We start from the raw sequence: 18,268 nt of genomic DNA on the forward strand, positions 1-18,268 counted from the left end.
TTGGTGGGATAGCCCAAGCGAGAAGGACCAAACCCTCCCTTCCCCACCACCCTGAAATCATGGTCCGAGCAAGCGGATTTTCTGTGGGCCCCTAAGTGGAAGTGTGGAATCTTCCTGTCCATAGAGGGCCATCTCAGCAATGCTGAGGCAAACACAAGCAGGTTTACCTTGTGAAGAGCAGCTGCACCATGTCGACCAGAGTGTGCTCTGCAGATTTTCTCAATAACTCTGCGAAGACAAAAACAAATAACACAGGTGTCATTACTCAGTGTGATATTATCAAGAGGCTTCTCCAAGCAGACTCCCCTCTGAGCCTTGTTTACAGAGGATTATGGCAAATTTATTAAAACCAGCTCCAACTCTGCCTTGCTGCAAAATGGGCACATACTCACAAGGTGGCGCCATGGAGCTGGGAAAAAAAAAAAAAAAAAAAACAGAGGAGCCACTGAGCAAGAAGTTGTGCAGTGAACCTCTGACTACCTTTCCATGAAGCTGTGGAAGCTTGTGATGTTGTAAACTCAGCATCTTCCCCGAGATGGATTTCATGCACTAGGTCTACATGCAGAGGTCTGGAGAGCCCAAACCATTTATTGGGAGCCACCACCATGGGAATATGAAGGACAAACCTACCGCTGAGCCTCATTTCAAAGCATATACGGAAGCAGGACTGCATGATCTCGCACACGGACTCATTGGTGAGATGGGCTCCCACTGGAGTGAGCAGCAGGGTCCTCAAAACCTGCAAAAAGCAAAGTTTAAATGTAATGCAGCACCAGTGCCATTCACCTGGACAATGAGACAGGGTCGAGGAACTCAGGAAAGGTCTGCTTGGAACCCAGGAATCACTGCCATGACTGAAAGGAAGAGGGTTTCCAGAAGTCCCTTCAAAGTGACTATTGTGCTCAAGGGCAGGAAAGCTGAAGAGCAAGAGTGATGGCTGTGCTCACAGGCCTGGCAACTCACATGCTGCCCAACACTTGGGTTTGCTTAGATTCCTTAGCCCAAATGCAGATCCAAGAGGTATAAAACTCTAGGCTGGTCTCAGAGTAACTCCTTTCGCTCCCCCGCCACAACCCTCGGCTACCAACAAAGAAGCTGCTGGATTCCCCATCCTTGCTTTCCCCACCACTGGAGAGGAACACACATAGGCTAGGACCAAGGCTATATCACATCAAGAACTCTATTTAAAATCAATTCATTTAAGCTTTTAATTATTTTCATTTGGAAAAGCTTTTACCACAGGCACATGAGCCATCTGTTTAAAAATAAAGTCTGTCACTAAGCTCCTGCAGAGTCAAAACACTGCTCCCTCACCCCCGCATCTCCATGTAACTAGATCCACTCAGTGCCAGGCAGCAGCCATTATGGTAATTGCCACTTCTCTCCGCTTACCTGCAGGATTTTCATCAGGACAACCTCATCGCTCGCCGGATCCGTGCCCACAAATCGGGCATGTGTGACGGCGTCTGCCATGTTCTCCATTCCCTCAGCTGTGCCCTCATGGCTGGGATCTGCACAAGAAAACAAGGAAGTCATGACAGGAAAAGGAAACTGACAGGGAAAGGCCGCTGTCGACTCTGTGCGGAGACACTGACCCAGAGCTGCTTCACTTACATCTGCTGTCTTTTTGTGTGGGTCGGGGTGAATTTCTCTCCCTGTGGGGTCCACTCAGCTTCCATTAGCATGGATAGGCTATTTGTTTATTGTTATACGTTTTCAGTATTGCACACACAGCACTTTGGGTTAGGAACTGCCTTTTATGTTTGCAAAGAGCTTATGTTCCAACAGACAAAGGAAAGGGGAGAGGAGTAAGTGATTAAGCTTGTTATGGCCCCTCCTCGTAGGTCATGTTTTTGTTAGTAAGTTATAAGACTACTCCCCAAACACCCATGGCCTAGCCAGAATCAGCTGTTAACTGCATCACACTGGGGAGAGAAAAAATGTCAACATATGAAACCAGTTTCCATTTGGTAAACTCACTTCTACTACAGGCAGAGGAGTCCCTGCCTGGGGTTTCTCCCAGATAGTGAAGGAAGCTGTCCTCTGCTGCCTAAGGTCCCTCCCAAGGAGCAGGGGAGGGAGAAGAAATAGGCCAGCAGCTCTTCCAGGGGGAAAAGGGTAGACAGACAGAACCATGGTTGAGATACCAGAGCTGCAACCCTCCCACTTCAATCAATCATCAAGGCCCCTCTCTCCATTTCATTCTCTTGTATCTACAAACGTGGGTGCAGCTGAGAGGGAGTTTTGGACAGGATTGTTGCCAGTAACCGTATCTTGTGCCACATTTCAGTGGCTTTGGGAAAGCTGCCTCTGGCTTTGATTTCATTCTCATTTAAACAATGCCGCATTGAGCAAGAGTCTTGTTACCATCTTACCTAAACAGTCATTAGGAAAGAGAGGAGACAAACTAAACACTAGTTAATACCTCATTAACTGGGGACAGGGCTCCATGAACTCCAGCAAACACATATCTGGTAGAAGAGCCCTGGGAGCAAATGGGCCTTGTGCACTTGGCAGAGAAGCTGCAGCAGATTTGCTCTTCAGCTCTAGTAGCGTTCACACCTCAACTGCTAAAGTCTACATATTAAAGAAAGCTGCCCTTGTTGGGTTCCATGCCCTCCATGTCCAATCATGGAGAACAGGCTCAACAGTCCTATGCAGGTTCTGAAAAGCCACCGGGTAAGAAACATTTCTCACAGCTACGCGAATGGCAAAGAATGGCATCATGCTATGGAGCAGTCTGCCACTGGATCAGGCATGGATACTACTGGCTGAAGGGCAGTAGCCCACCAACACCGCATGCATCCCTATCTTATGCAGATCTTGCCTTCCTCTGATGGGTTTGTTTTTACATATTTGGGCAATGCTTATATAACCCATTGTTATATAAAGTCTGATTAAACTGATCAGAGTCTGTCAGAGATTTGGATTGGTCTTTTCTGACTCCACGTCAATGGCATCTAGTTGAGCACTGACACTTGGTAGCAAAGGGCAGCACATGGACCTCAATGTCAGAGAGATGATAGTTTCTATCTGGCGGCCTGACTTAAAAGTAGACATTTCACTGCTTAGGATGTACCATGTCTTCTACCATTGCTATCACCAGCTCAGCTCTACCTGTGGTGGTGTTAGTGTAGACTAACTGAGCTGGGTTAAGTGACCTTGTAGTTTTAACTACTGGCTCTCTTCTTTTGAGGAATTCAGGGGTCCTCTCAGCAGGAGCTTTAAGGGAAGTAAAATAATCGGAGTGGGGAAATATGCTTCAAACCTCTCAATAAGCAAGCTCTTCCGCAGCTACAAATAGCAATGGACCAAAGATAGGCACCTCCAAGTGACTTGAACAGTAAATCAAACTAGCTGTAAAAACACGTAGCGTACCCAAGGTACAGCTGCTATAATTTATTCTCATCACTTCAACTGAGGAAGAAGATGGAAAAAGGAACAATCAGTGTTTTTTAATTTTAATAAATGAGAAGGTTCAGGGGACAATGCAGCATGTGAGAGTTAGGAACACAGGAAAAAAAGCTTAAAGGCCTACCCACATGTTGTCCTATAGATAGTCATACCACAACATGAAGTGAAGTCATTCCCCAAGACTTGGACTAATTAGCTAGTCATTTATTACTGGTCAGACTGCTGTACAAGTTCTTAGTAGCAGATGTATACACCAGAAAATAAAACTAAAAAGAACGGGGTCAGAACTGGAAGGGGATTCTTATTTTTACCACAATATAAACCAATTCTACTACCGCAGGAGGTATTTATTCTCTCTCAATCTATACAAGATGGATCTCTACTACAGCATACAAATTCAATGAGTGGCTACTCTGTGGTGCTAAAGGTAGAGCTAAACTGGTGAAAATCCAGACCGTACCTATACACATGCTGAGCTCAGTGATGTTGAGAGTGAAAATTTGTTTTAGAAGTGGAAATCTAGAAAGCTGCTATGGACCTTCTGAAGTCTATGACATGTATGGTGATCGCAGCAAAGCAAATACGTTTCAAAGGGAAAAGTAGAGAATATGCTTTTCAAATTCACTGCAAGCCTTGACTGAAGGTAAAAGACTGCTCAAGACATCTAGGTACGTTTTGTGAAGTGCTGCAAAGGAGCCGGTGGTCGTGGTACATGTTGGTACCAGTGAGGTAGGGAAAGGTAGGAGAGAGGTTTTGGAGGCCAAATTCAGGTTGCTAGGTAAGAGAAGGAAGGATCTCCCTGGTAGCATTCTCTGAAATGCTTCCCATTCCATGCACAGGGCCAGTTAGACAGGCAGAACTACAGAATCTCAGTGCATGGATGAATGGTGGTGTTGGGAGGAAGGATTTTGGTTCATTAGGAACTGGAGAACTTTGTGGGAAAGGTGAAGCTTATATAGGAAGGATGGGCTCCATCTAAAGCAAAACGGAACCAGACTACTGGCATGTAAAATGAAATAGGTTGTAAAGCAATTTTTAAACTAAGAGCTGGGAGAAAGCCCACAGGCGCAGAGGAGCACATGACTTGGACACGGACATGCCTTCGGGGAGGATTTATTAAAAGGAGATAGACTATTACCCTTGTGAAGAGGAGAGGATAGAAGTTAAACAAAGTACAGGCAGGAACCGAAGAGAAACAGTCAAATGAAAAAATCCCATTCAGTTACATCACACTAAGGTAGACAACTAAATACTGACAAATTTAATAAATGCTTGTATACAAATGCTAGAAATCTAAGTACTAAGATGGGTCAACTTGAGTGCCTGGTATTAAATTAGAATTATAATAGGCATCACAGAAACTTGGTGGAATGATGATAATCAATGGAAAATTGTAATACCAGGGTACAGAATATATAGGAATGACAGAGCAGGCCACGCTGGTCGGGGAGTGGCACTACATGTAAAAGAAAGCATAGAGTCAAATATAGTAAAAATCTTAAATGAATCAAACTGTACCACAATTTCTATATCTATCTATCTATATATATATATATACACACAGAGAGAGAGAGAGAGAGAAATTCCGTTCTTAAATAATAAGAGTATAGCAGTAGGAATATACTACTGACCACCTGACCAGGATGGTGATTGTGAAATGCTCAGAGAGATTAGAGAGGCTACAAAAACAGAAAAAACAGTAATAATGGGGGATCCTTTAAAAATTGGAAGTCAAAGCCTACTGAGGAAAATAGAAAGAAGCATAAATTCTGGAAAGTCAAGTGCTAAAGTATAATTAGGCAGGCCAAAAAAGAATTTTTAAAGTACCAAAAGACAAAAACTAACAACAATTTTTTTTAAAGTATATCAGAAGAAGGAAGCCTGCCAAACAGTGGGGCCACTGGATGATCACAGTGCTAAAGGAGCACTTAAGGAACACAAGGCCGTTGCAAAGAAACTAAATGAATTCTTTGCATTGGTCTTCACCACAAAGGATGTGTGGGAGGTTCCCACACCTCAGCCATTCTTTTCAGGCGACAAATCTGAGGAACTGTCCCAGACTGAGTGTCAATAGAGAAGTTTTTGGACAAATAGATAAATTAAAACAGTAATAAGTCACCAGAACCAGATGGTATTCACCCAAGAGTTCTGTAATTTCATATTTGAGTTAATTCAGAACTACTAACTGTAGTATGTAACCTATCACTTAAATCAGCCTCTGGAATAAATGACAGAAGGACAGTGAATGTGAAACCGATTTTTTAAGAAGGCTCCAGAGGCAATCCTGGCAATTACAGGCCAGTAAGCCTAACTTCAGTACCAGGCAAATTGGTTGACACTATAATAAAGATCAGACACAATACGTTGGGGAAGAGTCAACATGGCTTTTGTAAAGGAAAACCATGCCTCACTAATCTATTAGAATTCTTTGAGAGGGTCAACACACACTTGGACAAGGGTGATCCAGTGGACACAGTGAACTTGGACTATCAGAGAGCCTTTGACAAGGTCCCACACCAAAGGCTCTTAAGCAAAGTAAGCAGTCATGGAATAAGAGGGAAGGTCATCTCATAGATCAGTAACTGGTTGAAAGATAAAAACAAAGCGTAGGAATAAATTGTCAGTTTTTACAGTGAAGAGAGGTAAATAGCAGGTTCCCCCAAGGATCAGTACTGTGACCAGTGCTGTTTAGCATATTCCATATGATATGGAAATAGGGATAAACAGTGAGATGGCAAAAATTTGCCAACAATACAAAATTACTCAAGATAATTAAGTCCAAAGTAACGGATCTCACTAAACTGGGTGATGGGGCAACAAAATGGCACATGAAATTAAATACTGATAAGCACAAAGTAATGCACTTTGAAAAACATAATCCTAACTATACATACAAGACGACTGGGGTCTAAATTTGCTGTTACCACTCAAGAAAGATCTTGGAGTCATTACGGATAGTTCTCTAAAAACATCCATTCAATGTGCAGAGACACTCAAAAAAGCTAACAGAATGTTAGGACCCATTAGGAAAGGGATAGATAATAAAACAGACAATCTCATAATGCCACTACAGAAATTAATGGTATGCCCACACCTTGAATATCGTGCGTGCAGTTCTGGTTGCCCCATCTCAGAAAAGATACATCACAACTGGAAAAGTTTCAGAGAAGGGAATCAAAAATATTTAGGGGTATGGAACAGCTTCTATATGAGGAGAGATTAAAAGACTGACTGTTCATTTTAGAAAAGAGATTACTAAGCGGGGATATGATAGACTGGTGTGGAGAAAGTGAATAGGGAAGTGTTATTTACCCCATCTCATAACACAAGAAACAGGGCTCATCTGATGAAATTAATAGGCAACAGGTTTAAAATAAACAAAAGGAAGTACTTCTTCATACAAAACACAGTCAATCTGTGGAACTCATTAACAGGGTACGTTGCGAAGGCCAAAAGAATGCGTTCAAAAAAGAATGACAAATTCATGGATGATAGGTCCATAAATGGCTATTAGCCAAGATGGTCAAGGACACAACCCCATGCTCTGGATCACTCAATAATTGCCCTGTTCTGTTCCCTCTGAAGCACCTGGCACTGGCCACTGTAGGAAGGCAGGATACTGGGCTAGATGGACTATTGGTCTGACCCAGTATGGCTGTCCTTATGTTCTCTACAGTGCCTATCAAAGAAGTCGGCTGCTAGTTGTCCTGTAGAAATATCAAAGCTAATCCAAATGCAAATGCACTGGGAAACAATGGAGATAAATTTAATTGACGTTAATATTGTCACAAGGTTTCCTGTTGCTGCACAAAATTGCCATGGTACCTACAGAACGTAAGTGTCCAAGCAAAGATGAAGTGTTTACTTCAAAGCAGAAGACAACCCATGACAATATTTTGTAATGCTGACTATTTCTATGAAACTACATGCATGAGAGATACGTAATCATTTTACCTGTTTTTTGGTTTTTTTTTTTGTTTTTTTTTTTAACCATGATTACCTCTTCCAATCATTCCCTCTGGGGCACCTGGCATTGGCCACTGTCAGGAGACAGGATACTGGGCTACATGGACCTTTGGTCTGACCCAGTATGGCCGTTTCTTATGTTCTGACTGGACAGCAGACTTACAGGCTGCATGCTACACCATTAGTAAATGACTGCATTAATACCAACTCATAACAGATCTTCATACTTTAGCCAGTTGGAGATCAGATGTCAAAAGTGCGCTCAAGAACTGTGTTACTCTGAAGAGGATGTTTTCTGATTTAAGAGTTTTCAACCACTCTCTCTGAATACTGGTTAGACAACCAACCATCTGACTAGCTGGCAGAGATTCCATCTGAGAGAATGAGAAATCTGTGTTGTCTACAAAATCCCTTCAGGAGTAGGAAGAGGGAGCTGTTTATAAACATACTGCATCTCAAGACACTTCCTCAAATGTCTTGTCTTAAATACACCAGTCCTTCCACTGCACACTGGTCTTAAACCCCAAGTGCAGAGCACAGGCCATCTGCTCCCACACAGATCTAATGTATGCCAATTTTGGAAAGGATTCTGGTTTGGTCATTCAATTACCCAGAGTTAGAAAGCACAGCAAACATCAGCCACACTACATTTCCCCACTCTTCTTCCCTGTTTATAATCTGCGAAAAGCTTGCTTGTAAAGAAGAGTTTTACACTTTGTGAATCTTTATATAGCACTTTGATACTTCACTCGAGCACAGGAACTAAGTTAATATCACAAAAGGCAAAGTAAGAATGACAGGGATTTAATATAACAATGCAGCCACAGCCAGACATTCAATCAGCACCGTTAATCCCAGCCTCACTGGTGTCTGGAGAAGCACAAAAGGTAAGGCCCCTGCAAACATCACCTAAAGCAATCACTGAGAACTTGGATTACAGGTGCTGTTCCAAAACAAAACCCAAAGGATTCTGCCATTCCCTGCAAAAATCACACACCCCACACACTTTAGAGATGGCCTCTTGCTGGGAAGCTCTGGTGTGACCTGTAGCTAATTAGGAAGTTAAAGAATGTTGTCAAACTCTCAATCATTTTCTGTCTAGCTTTGTTAAAACAAACAATTGAAATCCTAAACCAACTGTCTTTAGCCATTTAAGCAGTTACCCTGCTGACTGAAACACAGTGTGTGTCTACTGTACAGGTGACCCTACCTGTTAAAACACAAAGCTAAAAGTGTATCTGACATTTTGGTCCTACTTCCCAGTTCACAGGCACGTACACAGGAAGTCACTGTGTACCCATTCTACTTAGAAACTGTCATGTCCTCTTTCTACCAGGATACAACAGAGCTGCACTGTTGCTTACATTTTCAAAGGTGCACGTGCTAGAAATGGTTTATTTGTTGCTAATGCACTTATTGTCACAGTACATTACATTAAAATTACATAAAAAAGTTTGGCGATATCCCACCAGTTAAGCATTTAATTTTATTATTACACACACCACTGCAGAGAAACCAAGGTACCGACCAGAAGAAACAGACTGAGATGCCCATTTTAATAGGTCACAAAGATCCCAGTTTCTTAGCATGTCTTTTCTTAACTTGGGGACTATGTTTCTTATGCTGAAGTGATGATTAGATTCACCTACAATACAAAGCTTTCCGGTAACAAGTGCCTGAAATCTAAGAAAGCAGGAGCTGCCATTTGTCACTAGATTCCAACTCCACAACCACTCCACCCTATAAACACAAAATGTGGGAGAGGACCTCAACTTTTGCCCATCCTTCAGATGCAATGCCTGGCTTCTTTGTTCCCACTATCTCTCTGCCACCTCAACACAAGCAGTGGCACATAGCATGTTCTGTGGTGATTGCTGAACAACTCAGTGCATACAGCCACGAGGGGGTGCTACAGAACAACGCAACATGCACCACCCTCCACCCCTAATCTAGTGATGTTCCTAGAGTCGAGTAAGCACAGGAAGAGTTTCAAGTTTCCACTGAACCCTAATCTCCCATTCAGCTAATTTAAAAATATTAGTGCCACAAGCTGATTTCCTCCCTCTCCCCCATTTCTCCCAAGAAATACTCTCTCTTTATACAGGCAAACAAAGAAGTAAAAGCAAAACTACTGCCATTGCAACTGTGAGAAGTTAGATTTTCAAGAGCTGATGGAGAAAACATAGGCCACTGGACAGGGACTGGACTATACAAAAATTCACCTATCACAGAACTGTCAAGATCTGGGTATATCTCCCCAAGTAACCCTGCTGAGTTTATTGTGTGTGTGAGAACCTATTATTATTATCCTTGCCCTCATTCTCCACTCTCCCTTCCCACCTTGGTATATTGCGTCTGAAAGCACATGACAAACACTCCAGTGCATGGACTGCTCCTTTATATATTTCTGTGACATACCTAACACACTTCTAGGTGCTTAAAATAAATATTCCAAATGCCTGTAATGGTTAGAAAAGACTAGAACTCCTAGAGCTATTTACTACCATCTACTACATTCTAAAGCTGTGAATGGAACTAGTCAGCATCATATGAACCAAGTTTACAGAAAAACCACTTCCCCATTATTTTCTAAGTATTGTGGAGATTCTGTCATCCCCACACCATCAGCCCAGGCAGACTTCAACCCTGAGAAGGCTGCAAATATGTATTACCCTGTTATGCATGGGATTTCCAGAGGATACACTTTGCTGGCATTTTGGGAAATGCCAGTGATCCAAGCCCCATACCTATTAATGCGTATGAGAGGAACTTGTTCACAGATGTCAGGGCCAACCCAGTGATGGGACCTGTAGTGTCTTCAGAACGGATTACTTCCAGGAAGGGTCGGAGAAAGACATTGGGTTCAATTTCCGAAAGCTCTGTAACAAAAAGAGAACATCATTAGAGATTTAGCTTACCAATGGCCATACCACAGAACTAAAAGCCACTTGTGCTAAAAACAAATTATTGTAACAGGGGAGTAAGCTCTGTGGGACCTTGGTATACAGCCAGGATGATCATCCCTTTGGTGACTGACAGTATGATTCGAGCCTGAGACAACATGCTTGCAAACTCCAACAGCATACTACATACTAAGTCCTCACATTGCCAATTTGCTCATTAGTCTCATTCATTAGGTTGCATTTATTTTTCCTTCTAAGAAGCTGTCCAAGCTCAGTCTCTCAGGGAAGAAGCCCTGTAAATGGCTCATTACCCATTTCAGAAGATTGGCGGGAAGGTGGGGGCTGCTCCTAAAAAATAAGCACTGCAGAGTGAGGAAGGCTTTATGAAGCTCCTTAATTCTTATTCAAACGTAGTGATCTTCTAAACAGCCTTCTGGAGCCTCCCGTCTGAGCTCCCACTATCAGAGCACTATGTAAACACCACAGAGCTGCGGCTCCTTAGATTAATGCTTTAATTAATTGGCAGATATAGCAGCATTTTCCTTGGATGCCTGTAATGTGATCAAATTAGCTATATAAAACTGACACATCCTTCCCCATTCCCCCACAATATCCACTATCTGTGTGCATAGGATATCCACCACCTACATCTATAGTGTGAACATATGACTACGTTTGGTGAGTGTGTCCCAAGGGCATGTATTGAAGTCAGTGTTCTAGACCAATTTCATTTTGTTTAGGCAAGAGAAACTGAACCAAACCATTTTAGACACCTTCCCCCCCCTCCCCCAAACAACCTTGGTCTTCAGACTATACATCTAAACTTGGGAGTGAAAAAGGGGCAGTTACTTACCTGTAACTGGAGGTTCTTCGAGATGAGTGGTCCCTATCTGTATTCCACTGAGGGTTATGTGCATGCTCCATGCACCCAGAGCTTTTCCAAGTAGTAGCATCCACTGGTCCAGCTCTGTGCCCTTGCATTGCCTCGTGGTTTTGCCCGAGCAGATAAAGGGCAGAGCAGACCAACCGCACCTTCAGTTCCTTCACTACAGATCTACCAGATCCACAGCAGATGGGAAGGAGGACGGGATTGGAATACAGATAGCTACCACACATATCGAAGAACCTCCCGTTACGGTAAGTAACCTCCCCTTCTTCTTCAAGTGATGATACCTATTATTTTCCACTGAGGATGATTAACAAGCAGTACCTAGCTAGCAGCAGAGCGTGGGAAGATGACGGAACCATGGAATGGAGGACCAGTGCACCAAATGACAATCATGCACTAGAGCAGCGGTTCCCAAAGTTTTGATGGTTGCACTCCCACCCCTTATTCCACCCCCGCCTCCGAGGGCTAGAGAGAGGCTGCGTCTCGCATCTCGGGGGGCGATGGAAACAGGGTAAGGGGGCCGAGGCTGGGGCCACAGCTGGGGGTGGGTCTGAGGCTGGGGCTGGAGGCGGGTCTGAGGCCGGGGCAGGATCAGAACCCGGCCGGGCTGTGGTGCGGGCCAGCAGCCAGACCCGCAGCAAGGTGGGGCTCAACTCCTTGCCTTGCCCCTAGCCTCAGCCCCAGGCTGGCAACGGAGCCCCGGCCTGCAGACAAGGCTAGAGATGGGCCAGGCATGCATGGGGCCGTGGACAAGGACATGGCTGGGGGCCAGACCGGAGCAGAGCTGAGGGCGGGGAGGGGCTGGATGGCACTCCCACCCCACCCCCAAGGGGGCTGGTCCAGGCCCTGCCCTCCCCCAGATGCCCTCCACACACCCCAAGGGGGGGGCACACCTCACACTTTGGGACTACTGCACTTGAGCATAATGAGAAGAAAAGGTGTGTACTGAACTCCACATGGCCGCCTTATATACGTTTATCATGGAGAGCGGCAGTAGTTGTTGCCTGCACTCTCGTGGAATGGGCCTGTAGCCCATCTGGTGGAGACTGTCCTGGTAGTTGATTGCACGGTGTAATGCACCCTAAGACCCACTTTGAAATTCTCTGGGAGGAGAGGGCCGGCCCTTTAATTTTCTCTGCTATGGCAATGAATAGTCTAGATTTCCGGAAGGGTTTAGTCTTCGATAGGTAAAAGGCCAGGGCCCTGTGGACACCGAGGGAATGAAGCTGCCATTCCTCATTTGAGGCATGCGATTTGGGAAAGAAGGTTGGCAAACATATGGGTTGGTTGAGGTGGAAGCGGGAAACCACTTTTGGTAGAAATTTGGGAGACAAGCACAGTGAAACTCTACCCCTATGAAATGTGATGAAAGGGGGTATAAAGGGAAATCAAGTCTTACTAATCTATTAGAGTTATTTGAAGGGGTCAACAAACATCTGGACAAGGGGGATCCAGTGGACATAATGTACTTAGATTTCCAGAAAGCCTTTGACAAGGTCCCTCACCAAAGGCTCTTACGTAAATTAAGCTGCCGTGGGATAAGAGGGAAGATCCTTTCATGGATTGAGAACCGGTTAAAAGACAGGGAACAAAGGGTAGGAATAAATGGTAAATTTTCAGAATGGCGAGGGGTAACTAGTGGCGTTCCCCAAGGGTCAGTCCTAGGACCAATCCTATTCAATTTTTTCATAAATGATCTGGAGAAAGGGGTAAACAGTGAGGTGGCAAAGTTTGCAGACGATACTAAACTACTCAAGATAGTGAAGACCAAAGCAGACTGTAAAGAACTTCAAAAAGACCTCACAAAACTAAGCGACTGGGCAACAAAATGGCAAATTAGTGTGAATAAATGTCAACTAATGCACATTGGTGGAAAAAAAACAAACTATACACACAATATAATGGGGGGCTAATTTAGCTACAGCTAATCAGGAAAGAGATCTTGGAGTCATCGTGCATAGTTCTCTGAAGACATCCATGCAGTGTGCAACGGCAGTCAAAAAAGCGCACAGGATGTTAGGAATTATTTAAAAAAAAGGGATAGAGAATAAGACAGAGATTATCTTATTGCCCTTATATAAATCCATGGTACTCCCACGTCTTCAATACTGCATACAGATGTGGTCTCCTCATCTCAAAAAATATATATTGGCATTAGAAAAGGTTCAGAGAAGGGCAACTAAAGTGATTTGGGGTTTGGAATGGGTCCCATATGAGGAAAGATTAAAGAGGCTAGGACTTTTCAGCTTGGAAAAGAGGAGACTAAGGGGGGGATATGATAGAGGTCTATAAAATGATAAATGGTGTGGAGAAAGTGAATAAGGAAAAGTTATTTACTTGTTCCTATAATATAAGAGCTAGGGGCCACCAAAGGAAATTAATGGGCAGCAGGTTTAAAACAAATAAAAGGAAAGGTTTCAGAGTAACAGCCGTGTTAGTCTGTATTCGCAAAAAGAAAAGGAGTACTTGTGGCACCTTAGAGAGACTAACCAATTTATTTGAGCATAAGCTTTCATGAGCTACAGCTCACTTCATTGGATGCATACTGTGGAAAGTACAGAAGATGTTTTTATACACACAAACCATGAAAAAATGGGTGATTATCACTACAAAAGGTTTTCTCTCCCCCCACCCCACTCTCCTAATGGTAATAGCTTATGTAAAGTGATCACTCTCCTTACAATGTGTATGATAATCAAGGTGGGCCATTTCCAGCACAAATCCAGAGTTTAACAAGAACGTCGGGGGGAAGGGGGTAGGAAAAAACAAGGAGAAATAGGTTACCTTGCATAATGACTTAGCCACTCCCAGTCTCTATTCAAGCCTAAGTTAATTGTATCCAATTTGCAAATGAATTCCAATTCAACAGTCTCTCGCTGGAGTCTGGATTTGAAGTTTTTCTGTTGTAGTATCGCAACTTTCATGTCTGTAATTGCGTGACCAGAGAGATTGAAACGTGTAGACAATGGATCGTGTGGTGTGGTCAGGGTGAAAGCTGGAGGCATGTAGGTAGGAATAGCGGTCAGTAGGTTTCCGGTATAGGGTGGTGTTTATGTGACCATCGTTTATTAGCACTGTAGTGTCCAGGAAGTGGATCTCTTGTGTGGACTGGACCAGGCTGAGGTTGGTGGTGGGATGGAAATTGTTGAAATCATGGTGGAATTTCTCAAGGGCTTCTTTTCCATGGGTCCAGATGATGAAGATGTCATCAATATAGCGCAAGTAGAGTAGGGGCGTTAGGGGACGAGAACTGAGGAAGCGTTGTTCTAAGTCAGCCATAAAAATGTTGGCATACTGTGGGGCCATGCAGGTACCCATAGCAATGCCGCTGATTTGAAGGTATATGTTGTCCCCAAATGTAAAATAGTTATGGGTAAGGACAAAGTCCAGCCACCAGGTTAGCCGTGACATTATCGGGGATAGTGTTCTTGACGGCTTGTAGTCCATCTTTGTGTAGAATGTTGGTGTAGAGGGCTTCTACATCCATAGTGGCCAGGAGGTGTTATCAGGAAGATCACCGATAGATTGTAGTTTCCTCAGGAAGTCAGTGGTGTCTCGAAGGTAGCTGGGAGTGCTGGTAGCATAGGGCCTGAGGAGGGAGTCTACATAGCCAGTCAATCCTGCTGTCAGGGTGCAATGCCTGAGATGATGGGGCGCCCAGGATTTCCAGGTTTATGGATCTTGGGTAGTAGATAGAATATCCCAGGTCAGGGTTCCAGGGGTGTGTCTGTGCGGATTTGATCTTGTGCTTTTTCAGGGAGTTTCTTGAGCAAATGCTGTAGTTTCTTTTGGTACCCTCAGTGGGATCAGAGGGTAACGGCTTGTAGAAAGTGGTGTTGGAGAGCTGCCGAGCAGCCTCTTGTTCATATTCCGACCTCTTCATGATGACAACAGCACCTGCTTTGTCAGCCTTTTTGATTATGATGTCAGAGTTGTTTCTGAGGCTGTGGATGGCATTGTGTTCTGCACAGCTGAGGTTGTGGGGCAAGTGATGCTGCTTTTCCACAATTTCAGCCCGTGCACGTCGGTGAAAGCACTCTATGTAGAAGTCCAGTCTGCTGTCTTAACCTTCAGGAGGAGTCTACCTAGAATCCTTCTTTTTGTAGTGTTGGTAGGGAGGTCTCTGAGGATTAGTATGTTGTTCAGAGGTGTGTTGGAAATATTCCTTGAGTCGGAGACGTCGAAAATACGATTCTAGGTCACCTCAGAACTGTACCATGTTCGTGGGGGTCATACACACTGTAAGGAGAGTGATCACTTTAGATAAGCTATTACCAGCAGGAGAGTGGGGTGGGGGGGAGAGAAAACCTTTTGTAGGGATAAACATCCATTTTTTCATGGTCTGTATGTATAAAAACATCTTCTGTATTTTCCACAATATGCATCCAATGAAGTGAGCTGTAGCTCACGAAAGCTTATGCTCAAATAAATTGGTTAGTCTCTAAGGTGCCACAAGTACTCCTTTTCTTTTTGCAAATAAAAGGAAGTAGTTCTTCACATAGCACAAAGTCAACTTGTGGAACTCCTTGCCTGAGGAGGTGGTGAAGGCTAGGACTATAACAGGGTTTAAAAGAACTAGATAAATTCATGGAGGTTAAGTCCATTAATGGCTTTTAGCCAGGATGGGTAAGGAATGGTGTCCCTAGCCTCTGTTTGTCAGAGGGCGGAGCTGGATGGCAGGAGAGAGATCACTTGATCATTACCTGTTAGGTTCACATCCTCTGGGGTACCTGGCATTGGCCACTGTCGGTAGACAGGATACGAGGCTGGACTGACCTTTGGTCTGACCCAGTATGGCCATTCTTATGTTCTTACCATCATGGCTCCAAGTTTGCCAACCCTCCTTACAGAGGTGATAGCCACCAGAAAAGCGACCTTCATGGAAAGAAGAAAAAGGGAGCAGGAGGGCATGGATTTAAAGGGAGAGTTCATTAAGGTAGTAAGAACTGGGCTGAGGTCCCACTGCAGAGTGATAGGCTGAATGGGCAGGTATTTATATACAAGGCCCTTCTAGAATTGGGCAGTCAAAGGGTGGTTAAAAATTGAATGTCCCTCCACCAGAGAGTGGAAAGTGCTAATAGCTACTGCTTGCATCCTGATGGAATTGAGAGCAAGCCCCAAGGCCTTCAAAGAGAGGAAATAGCCCAAGAGCATCAGGATGCCAACAGCTTTCTGTTGGGCCCAGGAGCTGAAACGTGCCTATTTAGCTCAGTAGGATCATCTCGTGGAATCCTTCCTACTACTGGAGAAGAGATCTCATACTGCCGACAAACATTTTCATGCTAGCAGGTGTCCACCCAAAAAAAACAGGCTGTCAGGTGAAGCGTCTGTGGATTGAGGTATCCGAGTCTGCCGTTGTATTGTGGGAGCAGTTCCGGAAACATTGGGAGGAGGAATGGAGGATGTTTCGACATGCGGAGAAGAAGAGGAAACAAGAACTGCCGAGGCCAAAATGGAACAATCAGGATGACCATTGCCCTCTCCCACTGGAGTCTGTGAAAGACTCTTTGCAAGAGTGGTAGGGGAGAGAAGGCATCGTTGATCTGGTCCAACCAGTTGATGATCAGGGTGTCTCCTTCTGAATGGGCACTGACTCCTCCCCTTGAGCAGTATTGAAATCACTTGCTGTTTGTGCGAAATGCAAAAAAAGTCCCTAACCAGAGTTCCCCACTGACCAAAACTGTCCACGATTACCATGTCATGCAGTTTCCATTCGTGGTCAGTTGCAAAGTTCTCGCTGAGTGTGTTGGCAATCACGTTCTGGGTCCCTGGTAGGTTAGTTGCCAACAAGAGGTCGAGGATACCGTGTGTAATGAACCATTTCCAGAAACGCACTGCTTCCACGCACAGCGCTGGAGACCTTGTGCCTCCTTGCTGATGTATTTCAGAGTAACAGCCGTGTTAGTCTGTATTCGCAAAAAGAAAAGGAGTACTTGTGGCACCTTAGAGACTAACCTAGTGGATGAAGGGAAAGCAGTGGATGTATTGTTTCTTGACTTTAGCAAAGCTTTTGACACGGTCTCCCACAGTATTCTTGTCAGCAAGTTAAGGAAGTATGGGCTGGATGAATGCACTATAGGGTGGGTAGAAAGCTGGCTAGATTGTCGGGCTCAACGGGTAGTGATCAATGGCTCCATGTCTAGTTGGCAGCCGGTGTCAAGTGGAGTGCCCCAGGGGTCGGTCCTGGGGCCGGTTTTGTTCAATATCTTCATAAATGATCTGGAGGATGGTGTGGATTGCACTCTCAGCAAATTTCCGGACGATACTAAACTGGGAGGAGTGGTAGATACGCTGGAGGGGAGGGATAGGATACAGAAGGACCTAGACAAATTGGAGGATTGGGCCAAAAGAAATCTGATGAGGTTCAATAAGGATAAGTGCAGGGTCCTGCACTTAGGACGGAAGAATCCAATGCACCGCTACAGACTAGGGACCGAATGGCTAGGCAGCAGTTCTGCGGAAAAGGACCTAGGGGTGACAGTGGACGAGAAGCTGGATATGAGTCAGCAGTGTGCCCTTGTTGCCAAGAAGGCCAATGGCATTTTGGGATGTATACGTAGGGGCATAGCGAGCAGATCGAGGGACGTGATCGTCCCCCTCTATTCGACATTGGTGAGGCCTCATCTGGAGTACTGTGTCCAGTTTTGGGCCCCACACTACAAGAAGGATGTGGATAAATTGGAGAGAGTCCAGCGAAGGGCAACAAAAATGATTAGGGGTCTAGAACACATGACTTATGAGGAGAGGCTGAGGGAGCTGGGATTGTTTAGCCTGCAGAAGAGAAGAATGAGGGGAGATTTGATAGCTGCTTTCAACTACCTGAAAGGGGGTTCCAAAGAGGATGGCTCTAGACTGTTCTCAATGGTAGCAGATGACAGAACGAGGAGTAATGGCCTCAAGTTGCAGTGGGGGAGGTTTAGATTGGATATTAGGAAAAACTTTTTCACTAAGAGGGTGGTGAAACACTGGAATGCGTTGCCTAGGGAGGTGGTGGAATCTCCTTCCTTAGAAGTTTTTAAGGTCAGGCTTGACAAAGCCCTGGCTGGGATGATTTAACTGGGAATTGGTCCTGCTTCGAGCAGGGGGTTGGACTAGA

The 18,268-nt window shown here is 44.6% G+C and overlaps 1 protein-coding gene across 8 annotated transcripts in view; it reads right to left on the reverse strand.

Annotated features, from left to right (window-relative positions):
• GBF1 (golgi brefeldin A resistant guanine nucleotide exchange factor 1) overlaps positions 1-18,268 on the reverse strand; it is a 180,201-nt gene that overhangs the window by 63,770 nt on the left and 98,163 nt on the right. For all 8 annotated transcript variants that reach the window (XM_077820923.1, XM_077820924.1, XM_077820921.1 and 5 more), the window contains 4 exons: positions 10,128-10,259; positions 1,393-1,511; positions 631-739; positions 168-228 (listed from right to left, as the gene is read on the reverse strand). In XM_077820923.1, coding sequence (XP_077677049.1) covers positions 168-228; positions 631-739; positions 1,393-1,511; positions 10,128-10,259 — 421 coding nt within the window. The remainder of the gene's footprint in view (positions 1-167; positions 229-630; positions 740-1,392; positions 1,512-10,127; positions 10,260-18,268) is intronic.

This window comes from Eretmochelys imbricata, chromosome 7, assembly GCF_965152235.1.
Source record: "Eretmochelys imbricata isolate rEreImb1 chromosome 7, rEreImb1.hap1, whole genome shotgun sequence".
In the NCBI taxonomy this organism is placed as follows: Eukaryota; Metazoa; Chordata; order Testudines; family Cheloniidae; genus Eretmochelys; species Eretmochelys imbricata.